The sequence below is a fragment of the Rhinolophus sinicus genome, linkage group LG14, assembly GCF_036562045.2.
Source record: "Rhinolophus sinicus isolate RSC01 linkage group LG14, ASM3656204v1, whole genome shotgun sequence".
Lineage (NCBI taxonomy): Eukaryota > Metazoa > Chordata > Mammalia > Chiroptera > Rhinolophidae > Rhinolophus > Rhinolophus sinicus.
Window position 1 is genome coordinate 41,031,213 of NC_133763.1, and position 14,742 is coordinate 41,045,954.

General features: G+C 35.3%; 1 protein-coding gene across 2 annotated transcripts in view; it reads right to left on the reverse strand.

Annotated features, from left to right (window-relative positions):
• Nucleotides 1–273: 273 nt before the first annotated feature.
• The window catches only part of LOC109455135 (mitochondrial adenyl nucleotide antiporter SLC25A24), a 31,503-nt gene continuing 17,034 nt past the window's right edge, over nucleotides 274–14,742 (reverse strand). Inside the window, exons 3-4 of one of the 2 annotated variants that reach the window (XM_074318898.1) lie at nucleotides 14,284–14,395; nucleotides 274–409 (exon numbers count right to left, since the gene is read on the reverse strand). In XM_074318898.1, coding sequence (XP_074174999.1) covers nucleotides 14,373–14,395 — 23 coding nt within the window. In that variant the 3' untranslated portion in view covers nucleotides 274–409; nucleotides 14,284–14,372. Of the gene's footprint in view, nucleotides 410–10,518; nucleotides 10,672–14,283; nucleotides 14,396–14,742 lie in introns of those variants that run through there. The other variant, XM_074318899.1, reaches the window with a different exon arrangement.

Sequence of the window (14,742 nt, forward strand, 5' to 3'; positions counted from 1 at the left end):
CATTGAAATTAAAAGAACTGCTAACAGACATCAGTTACGATAATGTAGTATAATCCATGGAACACCTCTTATAAACAAAAGTAATATGAAAACAGAAAAAATAAACAAATGAGAATAAACAAAGCCACTTATATTTAAATTGACATCTATTGTTTACACACACACCAATATTCTCTCCAATGAAAGCCTAAATTTTTCAAAATTAAATTTAAAACCTTATCTTTGTTATAAAATTCCACAGACAATAGCACTTTACCTGTTCATAGGCCCCGATCTTGATGGCTGCCTCAGGTGCAATCTTAAAAACATTTGCACCATTTCCTCGCCAAAGAGAACGAATTCCTCCTTCTTTTACCATCTGCTCAAACCCACCAATTAATCTCATTCTTCCGGACTTCAAACTATGGACCTAAAAATGAAAAGTAATTCATTTATTTTTTGGTAGTGTGGCATTGATATTATTATTGCTAATAAAATAATGATACATATATGTATAATTTATGATCTTTAACACCATTGAAATTTTCCTTTAGAAAGATATAAAACTGATATATTTTTTTTGTTGTTGTCCCCAAATACATACTTTAATTAAAGAAGAATAAGTTAAAGAAAACAGGAATAACTTAATTACCAGGGAATTTTTGCGTGTACCGGATGTGGTATTGCTGCCAGAATATTTTAAGATAATTAAAGAGTGCACTGAGATGTGCACTGAAAATGGAATGGATAAAAGTACATCAAACTTTCAATAGTGGATATTTCTGGGGAGTGAGGTGGTATGGGTTGAATTGTGTGCCCCAAAATTCATGTGTTGACTTCCTAATCCCCATTACCTCAGAATGTACCATATTTGGAAATAGGGTCTTTACAGAGGTAGTCAAGTTAAAGTAAGGTCATTAAGGTGGGCCCTAAAACCTAATCTGACTGGTGTCCTTACAAAAAAGCGGAAATTTGGACTCAGAGACATGTACAGAGGGAAGATCATGTAAAGAGACATAGAGGGAAGATGGCATATACAAGCCCAGGAGAGAGGCCTGGAGCAGAACCTTCCCCTACAGCCCTCAGAAGGAACCACCCCTACTGACACCCTGATCTCAGACTTCTGGCCTCCACAACTGAGAGACAACAACTTTCTGTTGTTTAAGCCACTCAGTTTGTGGTATATTGTTACAGCATCCTTGGCAAACTAACACACAAGGATTGTGTATCATTTTAATGTTTTCCTTTATACTTTTCCATATTTTCACATTTTAATGCATTATTTTATAAGAAAAATGTTATTTTTTTAAGAAAGTGAAAATTAAAACTAATAAAATATCCTCCTATTTATAAGAGAATAACAATGGAAGTGCAAGGCAAAATGGGCATTCTCACCTCCTGTAGTCTGTAAAATAATTTAACAATATATACATACAGCCTTAAAGATGTTCCTATTATTACTTAAACTTCTAGGAATTCTTTCTAAATAAATAATTCTAAATATGAGAAATGATTCATAAACCATGGTATTCATCATTATGAACTATTATGAATAATCACTTTAAAATAGCTTTAAAAGAGTTTTAAAAACCACCCTATATACCCAACAATAGGGGAAAAATGATAAAATAAATTATGCCATATTCACTTGAAATACTACATAGTCATTAAAAACTATATTTGAAAAATATACAAATATTTAAATATTTGAAGAATATTTGAGGTAACATGAATACATTCTCATGTTATACTGTTACTCATAAAACAATAAACAATATAAACTATTCGTGAAGGAAGCACTACTATGTAAAAAAATATATAAACAAAAACAAGAATACAATACACTAAAGTGTTAATAATGATGATTTTGGGTGGTTAGAGAATAGATAACTTTTCTACTTTCTACTTTTCTATTTTCCAAAGATTTCTTTGTAGGCATATATTAATTTTATTTAGAAAATACAATTTTTAAAATACCAAAACAGGAACTGCAGAAAGTTTAATGTGCCTTTGATAAAAATAGTAACAGTGCTATTTTTTTAATCTTATTTCTCTACAAAAATGATAGCTTTCATTTTTTTGAGTACTGACTACATGGTAGGCATTATGCTAAGCACTTTATAAAATCTTATTTAAATCTTAAAATAACCCTGGTATTATAATCTCCACTTTATACACCCAACTGGGAGAGCTCAAATAACTTGCCCAGTTATAAAGTAAGCAGCAAAGCCAGAATTCAAACCCAGGACTTTCTGACTGTAAAGAGACCTGCTCTTAAACAACAGTAAACTACCTCTACCACACAACACATGTTCTTCTCTAGTTGTGTGAAGCTCACAAAGTAACACCTCCATCAATGAAGAGGACAAGTTCTAATGAACCCACTTTATTGTCAAATATATGTATACACGAAAGCCAGGAGAGCCAATCCAGAATGGCATAAGAAAGGCAGAGACTCTCCTTCCTCTTGCCTCTCATTATATTATTCTTCTCTCCCATTTCTAACCCATTTTTCATTTATCATATTCCTTCTTTTTGTCTTTCTATCTCTTCTCTATTTTCCTTTTCTATCTTTCTATCTCCCTTCTTCTTCTTAATCCTCTCTATCCAGCCTCCTTATTCCTTTCTCTTTTTTCACTCTTTCTGGAAATAACCCCCTATTTGTTCCATACTTTTTCACTCTCCCTAATCCACTGACCTATTTCCATCCCCTGGGAGAACTGATCATGCCTACCCTATATTCCTACAATACCCATATATACCTGTCTATCTGGCACATAGCAAGCACTCATAATTCACAATTATTATTTTCAATAGTATCATCATCATCACACAGATATGTTGTTTTTATCTTCATAAGGTTCTGGAGTATAAGAAATATGTTTTTTCATCCAGCACCTAGCATATTATGGGCACACATTAATATATCTTCTTTCTTTAGTTCTCCTCTGGGTCCCTTTCCCATTTTTCCCATCTCCTTGTATGTCTCCATCTCTTTGTAGATCTGTACTTTGTCTATAAATCTTTCCTTTACACCTCTTTTTTTTTTCCTGACACGTCCAGTCACCAAGGATGCTAGGTTTTTTATTTCTATCTGCAAAAGAGATCTTTCAATTCCTGCTCTTTCCTAACAGCTAATTGAATTTAGGCACCAACTAAACAGAATATAGGTTAGATATGTAATCAAACATGCAGAAAGTTGGTGGGTTATTTGTCTTATTATCTTATGCCATTCAAAGTATGTCCCCTACGCTTGCCTCATTAAATGAAAAGGTCCTTATTTCCATAGAATGCATTAACCAAGATATCACATATATTTATGTGAGAAATAACAGGTGGAGGGGAAATGATATTTACTCCTTCTTGGTGTTTCCTGGTAGTATATGTGTCCTCTGTCAAGACATACAGCACTTACATCACATTTTATTATCACTGGCCTAATTATCTATTTTCCTGATAAACTGTAAATTCTGTAAGGGTAGCAATGTCTAACTTACTACCATAACCCCCAATGCCTATTAAGTACCTACTGCATAATGGGCCCTAAATAAAGATATGTGGCATGCATGAACAAAGCCTTTATTATTATTTTCCCAAAATGACATACCTATATAAGTTTAGTTCTTTATGGAGATGACTCAAATCTTTTTTTGAATGATGCAGAAGAATAAATAAGCTAAATAGTTCTTAATTATGTAAAATTACAGTTATTACACAATTAACTCACATTGTATAATAATAACTATTTAGCTCTTTTTTGTGGCAGCTTGGAGGTGGTCAGCTGCTTCAAGATGAAGTTGAAAATCTTCCTCCCGGCCACTCACTTCTAGAAACTCACTGAAGTGGATGATAAATACAAATTCCTTTTTTTTCTTAAGAAATGTATGGCCACAGAAGTTGCTGCTGATGCTCTGGGTGAAGAATGGAGGGATTATGTAGCCCAAATCAATGGTAGGAACAACAAAATGGTTTCCCCATGAAGCAGAGTGTCTTGACCAATGGACATGTCTATATGTTACTGAGTAAGGGGCATTCCTGTCATAGACCAAGGAGAAATGGAGAAAGAAAGCACAACTCTGCTCAGGGTTGCTTTGTGAATGCCAATTAGCATTCACAACTTGTTCACTGTTAAAAAAAAAAAAAAACATGGGGCAATATTCCTGAACTGATACTACTGTGCCTCAGTGTCTGAAGCCCAAAATAGCTAGCAGAATTTGCAAACTTTTCAATCACTCTAAAGAGGATGATGTCCACCAGTGTGTTGTAAAAAAGACCCTGAACAAATAAGGTACAAAACCAAAACCCAAAGTCTCCAAGTTCATCATCTTGCTGCTGCACATGTCCCACAACACAAATATCAGCTATTGCTCTGAAAAAAACAGCATACTAAAAAAATTAAGGGGCAGCCAGATGGCTCAGTTGGTTAGAGTGCAAGCTCTGAACAACAGGGTTGCTGGTTCAGTTCCCACATGGGACAGTGAGCTGTGCCCTCCACAACTAGATTAAAGACAATGAGCTGCTGCTGAGCTGACAGAGAGGTGGCTAGATGGCTCAGTTGGTTAGAGCACGAGCTCTCAACAACAAGGTTGCCAATTCAAATCCTGCATGGGATGGTGGGCTGCGCTCCCTGCAACTAAAGATTGAAAACGGTGACTGGATTTGGAGTTGAGCTGCGCCCTCCACAACTAGATTGAAGGACAAAGACTTGGAGCTGATGGATCCTGGAGAAAAACACTGTTCCCCAATATTCCCCAGTTAAAAATAATGATAATAAAGAGGATGCAGAATGGGCTAAACTTTAGTCCAAGAGAATGAAGGAAGACAAAGAAAAACACCAGGAACAGATGGCTAAGAGATGAAAGTTATCCCCTCTGAGAGCTCTTACCTCTAAATCTGAGTCAGTCAAAAATAAGATTTTCTAGAAACAGCAGTCAAGATGGTGGAGTATGTAAATACTGTGCTCACTGCCTCCCATGACCACTTCAAAATTACAACTAAACTACAAAACAATCATCACTGAGAACTGCCTCAAGTCTAGCTGAACAGAAGTCCTGTAACTAAGGATATACAGAGAAGCTACCTTGAGACTGGTAAGAGGGGTGGTCCCACACCCGTGTGTGGCAGTTACAAATAGGGAGGGATATTTTGGCTGCAGAAATCCCCCTTGAAAAGCAAGGGGGTCCCATCCCCACACCAGGCTCCCCAGCCCAGGGTCCCACTGCTGGGAAGAGATGTCCCCAAAACTTCTGGATATGAAAACCAGCAGAGATTGGGACATAGTGAGACAGGTGCTCCTCGTAAAGGGCCTGCACAAAGACTTACTTGCTAATAAACTTACTCACTCTGAGCTCCACCACTGGGGTAGCAGCTTAAAAGGTGCCAGGGACATATGAAGAGGAACTGAATAGTCTGGCTTCAAGATGAGGACTGGAGGGGCAGCTTTCTCCCAGACACAAGGGCTGGAAGAAGCCATGGTTCCTTTGTTGAACCCTCCCCCCATCGAATGTGCAGACACAAGGAGGCACCATATCTGAGTCTCCATCAACCTGGCTAAAACGATTAGTCCACTTCACCCTGATGATTCCCTGAAAGCCCACCCCACCCAACTAGCCAGCCCACCCAAGCCATTTCCAGTGGCTTTTGATACAAACGGCCTATCTTGGCTCATGTTTCAGGCTTTCCTAAAATCTCTCAAAGATTCACAAAACCAAAACAAGAACATCTGGCCTTGGCATGCCCCATACCCCTTGCTAAGCAGCCCCACTAGCAGCAGATGGCCTCAGTTCACAGCTTAGGCTCTCCCAAGTGTCTTCAAGCCCAGCACAAGTGGCAACAATCTGCATATCACTTTGTAGCTCATACCAAGTGGCCCCAGGCAGGGCACAGGCAGCAGCCGACCTTGGCCTGCACCACAGCACCTCCCAAGAGGCCCAGAACCAAAACACCCGGTGGCCAGCTTCAGACCACACCAGAGCACCAGCCAACCACCTCCACAGAAGACACATCAAAAGCGCACACTGGGCAGGCACCAGAGCCCTGCTAAAGTGGATCCAGCTCTGTAGGGTCAGCCCCTGCACAACAGCTCCTTCACTGTAGTCACAGCCAGTCCTCACAACCAATCAGCCTGAGGATCAATCCCTCCCAATGATGTGCAAACAGCCAAGGCTCAGCTACAACAGGAGGGCACACACAGGGGACACACCTGGAGCACCTGGCTCAGGTGACCAGAGAGACTAAGCTACTGGGCCCACAGGATACCTACTACATAAGGCCACTCTACCAAGAATGGGAGACATAGCAGCCCTACACAAGGAGGCAGCCAAATGAGGAGACAAAGAAACATGTCCCAAATGAAAGAACAGAAGAAAACTCCAGAAAGAGACAAAAAGGAAGAAAGAAAGAAAGAAAGAAAGAAAGAAAGAAAGAAAGAAAGAAAGAAAGAAAGAAAGAAAAGGCAAGCAATCTACCACATGCAAAGTTCCAAACACTCATTATAAAGGTGATCAACAATCTCAGACAGAACTTCAACAAAGAGACAGGAAACATAAAAATAGAGATAGAAAACATAAAAAAGAACCAGTCAGAAGTAAAGACTACAATAACAGTAGATTAGATGAAGCAGAGGATCGATCAGTGATTTAGAAGATAAGGTAGCAGAAAACACCCAATCAGAACTGTAAAAAGAAAAAATAATCAAAAAAAAAAAAAATGAGGGGAGTTTAAGGGGCCTCCAGGACAACATTAAGCATAACAACCTTTGCATCATAGGTGTACCAGAAGGAGAAGAGAGTGAGCAAGGACTTGAAAACCTATTTGAAGAAATAATGATGGAAAACTTCCCTAATCTGGAAAAGGAAATAGATATACAAGCCTAAAAAGTGTAGAGAGGGCCGGCCCGGTGGCTCAGGTAGTTAGAGCTCCATGCTCCTAACACCGAAGGCTGCTGGTTCGATTCCCACATGGGCCAGTGGGCTCTCAACCACAAGGTTGTCAGTTCAATTCCTCGAGTCCCACAAGGGATGGTGGGCTCTGCCCCCTGCAACTAAGATTGAACACAGCACCTTGAGCTGAGCTGCCTCCCGGATGGCTCAGTTGGTTGGAGCGCGTCCTCTCAACCATAAGGTTGCCGGTTTGACTCCCGCAAGGGATGGTGGGCTGCGCCCCCTGAAACTACTAATGGCAACTGGACCTGGAGCTGAGCTGCATCCTCCACAACTAAGACTGAAAGGACAACAACTTGAGGCTGAACGGCACCCTCCACAACTAAGATTGAAAGGACAACTTGAGTTGGAAAAAAAAAAAAAGTCCTGAAAGTACATACTGTTCCCCAATAAAGTCCTGTTCCCCTTCCCCGATTAAAAAAAAAAAAAATCTTAAAAGAAAAAAAAAGTGTTCCCAATAAAGTAAGAAATAAATGTTTAAAAAAAAAAGTGCAGAGAGTCCAAAACAAGATGAACCCAAAGAGATCCACACCAAGACATATCATAATTAAAATGCCGAAGTTTAAAGACAGAGAGAATATTAAAAGCAGTAAGAGAAACGCAGTTTGTTACCTACAAGGGAGCTCCAATAAGACTGTAACTTGATTTCTCAACAGAAACTTTGCAGACCAGAGGGATTGGCACAAAATTTTTAAAATGATGAAAAGCAACAACCTAAAACCAAGATTACTCTATCCTTCAAGGCTGTCATTTAGAACTGAAGGTCAGATAGAGTTTCCCAGACAAGAAGAACCTAAAGGAGTCCATCACCACCAAACCAGTATTACAAGAAATGTTAAAGGGACTTTCTTTAAGAAGAAAAAAGATCAAAAATATAAATAATAAAATGACAACTACATATCTATTAATAATTACTTTAAGTCAAATTGACTAAATGCTCCAATAAAAACACATAGGGTGGCTGAGTGGATATGAAAACAAGACCTGTACATATGCTGTACAGGAGATTCTCTTTAGAATGAAAGACACACAGACTTAAGGTAAGTAATGGAAAAAGATATTTCATGAAAATGGAAATTTAAAATAAAAGAAGAAGAAAGCTTGCATAGCCATACTTATACCAAACAAAATGGACTTTAAAACAAAGGCTATAACAAGAGACAAAGAAGGACCTGGTAATTCTACTTCTACTCATTTACCCAAAGAAACCCAAAACACTAAAGTGAAAAGACATGTGCATCCATGTGTTCATTGCAGCATTATTTACAGTGGCTGGGATGTGGAGGTGGCCTGAGTGTCCATCAATGGATGAATGGATGGGAAAGAGGTGGTACATATATACAATGGAATATTGCTCAGCCATGGGAAGGAATGGGGTTTTGCCATGTGCAGTGGCATGGATAGACCTGGAGGGTATTATGCTGATGGGGTGGGTTGGACAAAGAAGGACAGATATCATGTGATTTTGCCTATATGTAAAATCTAAAAAACAAAATAAATGAACAAAAGAGAAACAAACTCATAGATACAGGAAACATTTTTATGGTTGTCGGTGGAGGGGATGGGTGAAAACAAGGAAGGGATTAAGAAATACTGAATTGTTAATTATAAAACAGTCATAGGAATGTAAAGTATAACATAGGAAATATAATCAATAATATTGTAATAATTATGTATGGTGTCAGATGGGTACTAGATTTATCAGGGGGATCACTTTGTAAGTAATATAAATGTCTAATTACTATGTTGTACACCTAAAACTAATATAATGTTGTATGCCAACTATAACTCAAAAATAAAAAATTATTTAACTGATCGAAGGAAAACCGACTCTGGGTGACAAACACATAATGCAATATATAGATTATGTATTATAGAATTGTATACTTGAAATACCTTTATAATTTTACTAATCAATGTCACCCCAATAAATTTAATAAAAATTTAAAAAAATAAATAAATAAGATTTTCTAACTAACAAATAAATCACACATCAATCAAAAACCAGAAAAACTATTCATAATTCATTACAAAATTTCCCCAATGTTATTAAAAAACCTAAAGAGTTGATATCTCATTGTGGTTTTTATTTGCCTTTCTCTGATGATTAGTGATGTTGAGCATTTTTTCATATGTCTAGTGCCATTTGTGACAACATGGTTGGATCTTGAGATTATTATGCTAAGCGAAATAAGTCACACGGAAAAAGTCGAGAACCATATGATTTCACTAATATGTGGCATATAAAACTGAAAACAACAAAGGAACAAAAAAAACAACTGAAGAAACAAAAACTCATAGACACAGACAATAGTTTAGGGGTTACCAAAGGGTAAGGGGGTCAGAGGGTGGTAGAAGAGGGTAAAAGGTATCAAATATTGTGTTTCCCCGAAAATAAGACCTAGCCAGACCATCAGCTCTAATGCGTCTTTTGGAGCAAAAATTAATATAAGACCCAGTATTATATTATATTATATTATATTATATTATATTATATTATATTATATTATATTATACCCAGTCTTATATTATATAAGACTCAGTATTATAGTATGTTATGTTTTTAATATATCGGTTTTTTAATATATCGGTCTTATATCGGTCTTATATAATATAAGAACAGGTATTATATTTTAAGACCGGGTATTATATTGTATTATATTATATTATATTATATTATATTATATTATATTATATTATATTATATTATATTATATTATATTATATTATATTATATTATATTATAATAAGACTGGGTCTTATATTAATTTTTGCTCCAAAAGACACATTAGAGCTGATGGTCCAGCTAGGTCTTATTTTCGGGGAAACATGGTATATGGTGATGGAAGGAGAACTGACTCTGGATGGTGAACACACAACGTAATATATAGATGATGTATTACAAAATTGTACACTTGAAACCTATGTAACTTTATTAACAATTGTCACCCCAATAAACTTTAATTTAAAAAAGGAAGACAATAAAACACCATGTAAATTTAATTACAAATTTAAATTCACCAGATTGTGGATTATTAATTTTTGTATCCTTGCAAAGAAAGTATTCAGCAAATATTAACTTTTAATATGCTACTTAACATATTAAAGCATGCACTATTTTATAACTATTATTGACAATTCATTACTCAGTAAAATAAAGGAAATTAGGCAACACAACCTTTAATGAGGTATTAGTCAATAATACACTCTACGTGATTTATTCTCCAATTCTTAGTAATATCCTTAGTACTTAAATAATAGATGAGAACCATGCTATTACTTTGGTATCAGGGCTTAAAGATAACCAATAAATTAGACTAATGGTGTCTTATCATTTCTTTAATAGATTTAGTTATATTTCTGAACAAACCTTCTAATAGAATGGTTCCATTACTATTTCAAATAAAAATTCATTTAAATAGTATATGAGCATCTTTAAGAAAAGAAATATTTTAATATTGAAAATCAGAAAATTTATATTTTCAGAAAAATTTAGAACTTTAATGAGAAGTAGTATGAAATGTGCCAAAATATTTCTTTTGAAAATTATCAAGGATTTTACATGTTACTTTACTGCTTAAGGGGTAACTACCTGCATCATGAGTTTCAAGCGGTCAAAAGGTGCTGTGCACGTCCTAGCAACTGCACCCGCTATTCCTCCTGCTACCAAACGCCTCCACCAATCCCCAGAATGCTTTTCTTGTTCAGTAAATTCATCTGGAATAGCTATACTCTCTCCTATGTCAATTATCTGGTAAAGTGTAAAACAAAACAAAACAAAACAAAGAAAAACAGTTAGACAATACAGTATAACACTTGATAAACTAAAAGTATAACTTTTTACAAAGACCAAAAACCTAAAGATTTTTTTCCATATCTCATCTCATGTTAATGAAGATTGACAATTCTCTTAGCACTTTTACTAGGCCAAATGATTTTTAATAATGCATTCAGATATAGATTTAATGTGAAGTCAATTCACATTGATGAAAGAAATTGAAGAAGACCCAAGTAAATAGAAAGCTATGCCATGCTCATGGATTAGAAGAATTAATATTGTTAAAATGTCCATACTACCCAAAGCCATTAATAGCTTCAGTGCAATCCCTACCAAAATTCCAAAGACATTTTTCACAAAAATAGAAAAAAATAAATCCTAAAATGCACTTCAAACCCTGAATAGCCAAAGCAATCCTCAGACAGAAGAACCAAACTAGAGGCTTCACACTTCCTGCTTTCAAACTATATTACAAAGTTATAGTAATCAAAACAGTATGGTATTGGCATAAAAGCAGACACATAAACTAATGGAACAGAATCAAGAACCAAGAAATAAATCCTCACATATATAACCAACTAATATTTGACAAGGGAGCCAAAATATTCAATGGAAAACTATAGTCTCTTCAATAAATGGTGCTGGGGAAATTGGACAATCACATGCAACAGAATGAAATTGAACCCTATCTCACATCACTCACAAGAATTAACTCAAAATAGATTAAAGATTTAAACATAAAATCTAAAACTATAAAACTCCTAGAAGAAAACATAATGAAAAAGCTTCTTAACACTGGTCTTGGCAATGATTTTTTGGATATGACACCAAAAGCATAAGTAACAAAATCAAAAATTAATAAGTAAGACTATATCAAACTGAAAAGCTTCTGCACAGCAAAAGAAACAATCAGGAATATGCAAAGGCAACCTATGAAATGGAAGAAAATATCTACATATCATATATCTGAGAAGGGGATGTTAACCAAAATATATAAGAACTCAAACGACTGAATAACAAAAAGAAAAAAAAACAATCCAAAGAAGAACTGGGCAAAAGAACTAAACAGACATTTCTCCAAGGAAGACAGACAAATGCCCGACATATATAGGAAAAGATGGTCCACATCACTAATCATTAGGGAACTGCAAATCAAAGCCACAATGAGTTATCACATCACACCTATTAGAATGGCTAATACCTAAAAAATACAAGAGATAACAAGTGTTGGCAAGGATGAGAAGAAAAGTGAACCCTTGTACACTGTTGGTGAGAATTTAAATTGGTACAGCCACCACGGAAATCAGTATGAGCTTCTTCAAAATCTATCATATATAAGAACTATTGCACAACTATCATATGATCCATCAACTCCAATTCTTGGCATATAGCCAAGGCAATGAAATTGTGATCTCAAAGAGATATCTGTACCTCCATGTTCATTGCAGCATTATTCACAATAGCCAAAATATGAAAACAACCTAAGTGTCTTTCTATGGATGAATGGATAAAGAAGATGTGGTAGATAAATTAGATAGATAGATACATATGTATACACTTGTACATATACATATACATATATGTATACATACACACACACACACAATGGTTTATTATTCAGCCATGAGAAAGAAGGAAATCCTGCCATTTGCAACAACATGGATGGATCTTGAGGGTATTACGCTAAGTGAAATAAGTCAGACAGAAAACAACAAATACTGTATGATATTACTTACATGTAGAATCTAAAAAAGCCAAATTTGTAGAAACAGAGTAGAATGGCAGTTTCCAGAGGCTAGGAGGTGGGGAAATGGGGAGATATTGGTCAAAGGGGACAAACTTCCAGTTAGATGAGTAAGTTCGGGGATCTCATGTACAGCATAGAGATTACAGTTAACTACTGTATTGTATACTTAAAACTTGCTACGAGTGTAAATCTTAAATGTTCTTACCACACAATAGAAATAGGAATAGAAATTATGTGAAGTGATGGAGGTGATAACTAACCCTACCATGGTAATCATTTCACAATATCTAAGCGTATCAAATATCATGTTCGCCTTAACTTACACAATGTTATATGTCAATTACATCTCAATAAATTTGCAAAAAAAAGACTAAAATATAAACAGACAATTCATAGAAAAGAACATGTGAATATCTAATGTTTCTATGAAGAGATGTTTAAAATGCACTAGGAATCAATGAAATATACATTGAGCCAACAAGATACCATTTTATGCCCAACAGAATGGCAAATATTAGAAAATTGGATTATACCAAGTAAAAATAATACAAGTATAGAGAGAAATAGGAACCTCCATGCATTGCTGGTGGGAGTAAACTGGTATAGCAAGCCGTTCTAGGAAATAACATAACTACACACTATTTCATAAAATTAAAACTGGATACCCTAGTAAGATTTACAAGATACTCCTTTTGACTTTAAAAAATCCAGGCAACATTTTTTAAGGTACATAAGAGAAAAGCATTATTGTGGGTGGAGAGTTGGAGAAAACTTAGATATCTATTGCTAGGAGAATGGATAAAGAAGATGTGTTAAATGCATAGTTACTATGTAGTACTACGTAGTTAGAAGCAATAAACTAGATGAACACATAACAACAAGGACAAATCTTAAAATCATAATGCTGAGTGAACACACAAGATAATCAAATGTGGCCTTTAGCACAATACTATCTGTGTAAATTAAAAACACACACATGAAACAGTAGTGTATGATTTCTAAGAATATATGCATATTCAAGAACACAGATGAAACATTAGAATAAGTGCCTATCATAATAACATTTATTGAACATACATGTTACCTGCTCAGCCCTTTTCTAAATACACTAATATAATAATTAAATTCTCAAAACTATTACTATTATTATCCCCAGTACATAACTGAGAAAATTGAGGCACAGTGTGTGGCATGTGGGATTCAAACCTAGGCAGTCTGACTCCAGAGCCTATGCTCTTAATCTTCCCCTATATTATCTATGAAGAGGGGGCAAGAAGTCATGAGCATAGATGCAAATACTATACCATGAACAAATGATTAACTTAAACCCTGCATCTGCAATCTAAAAAAGACACACACAAAAAAGGTCCCTAATTGCAAAATCTCACTTGTTCCTCACACCTTTTAAGTCAATAAAAAGAGGTAGATTTCATATTTCATCCTTTCTGATTCTAAAATTTTGAATCTTATTATTTGACTTTCCTATGACAGAAGGCCCAAGTGAGTACATCATATCTGTGAAAAAAGAAAAGTGCATTATTTTTCTACGTTTCTAGGACAGTGAACTATATCAGAGTTCTTTATTCTCAGCACAAAGTAGACCCTTTCTGCAGATGGGTATCTATTTTAAGGTCTAGGTTTTAGCAAAGAAATTGTGGTAGCTGTGTTTGTATATGTAATACTAACACTCCTTGTTAAATTAGTAGAATACTATCTAGGAGAGAATACTACTACTTTAGCCACTGAGGCTGGAAGTATTATAGTGATTATGTGGTCACAATAATAGCTATAAAATTTATGGCAACATAAAAATAGAGTAAAATACAAAGTAATCTTACAGTATAACGCTTCCAGAAACCAGCAATATCTTCAATACTTCTTGCAGGATGAAGTAAAAAGTAGTACTTCCATTCATCCCAGTCTATTGTCATTGTTCCATCTGTATCAATGCTGAAATCAAAAAAATATATAGTGCTTATAACATTTATAATAAAGTTAGCACAATTATAAAAATTAATTAAATGTTTCTTACATATTTATCGTAGAAGCCGCTCCTTTGGGCTTCATGTATATTGCGGTATTTTCATAATTTAATAGACTTTTGTTAGAAAAACTGAGAATAGAATACAGAGAGTTCCCATATATCTGCACAGCCAGTTTCCCCTAATGGTAACATCTGAATATGGTACATTTGTTACAATTAATGAACCAATATTGATACATTATTATTAACTAAAGTTCATACTTTATTCAGGGTTCCTTAGTTTTTTGGGTTTTTTTTACTTTTTTTAACTAAT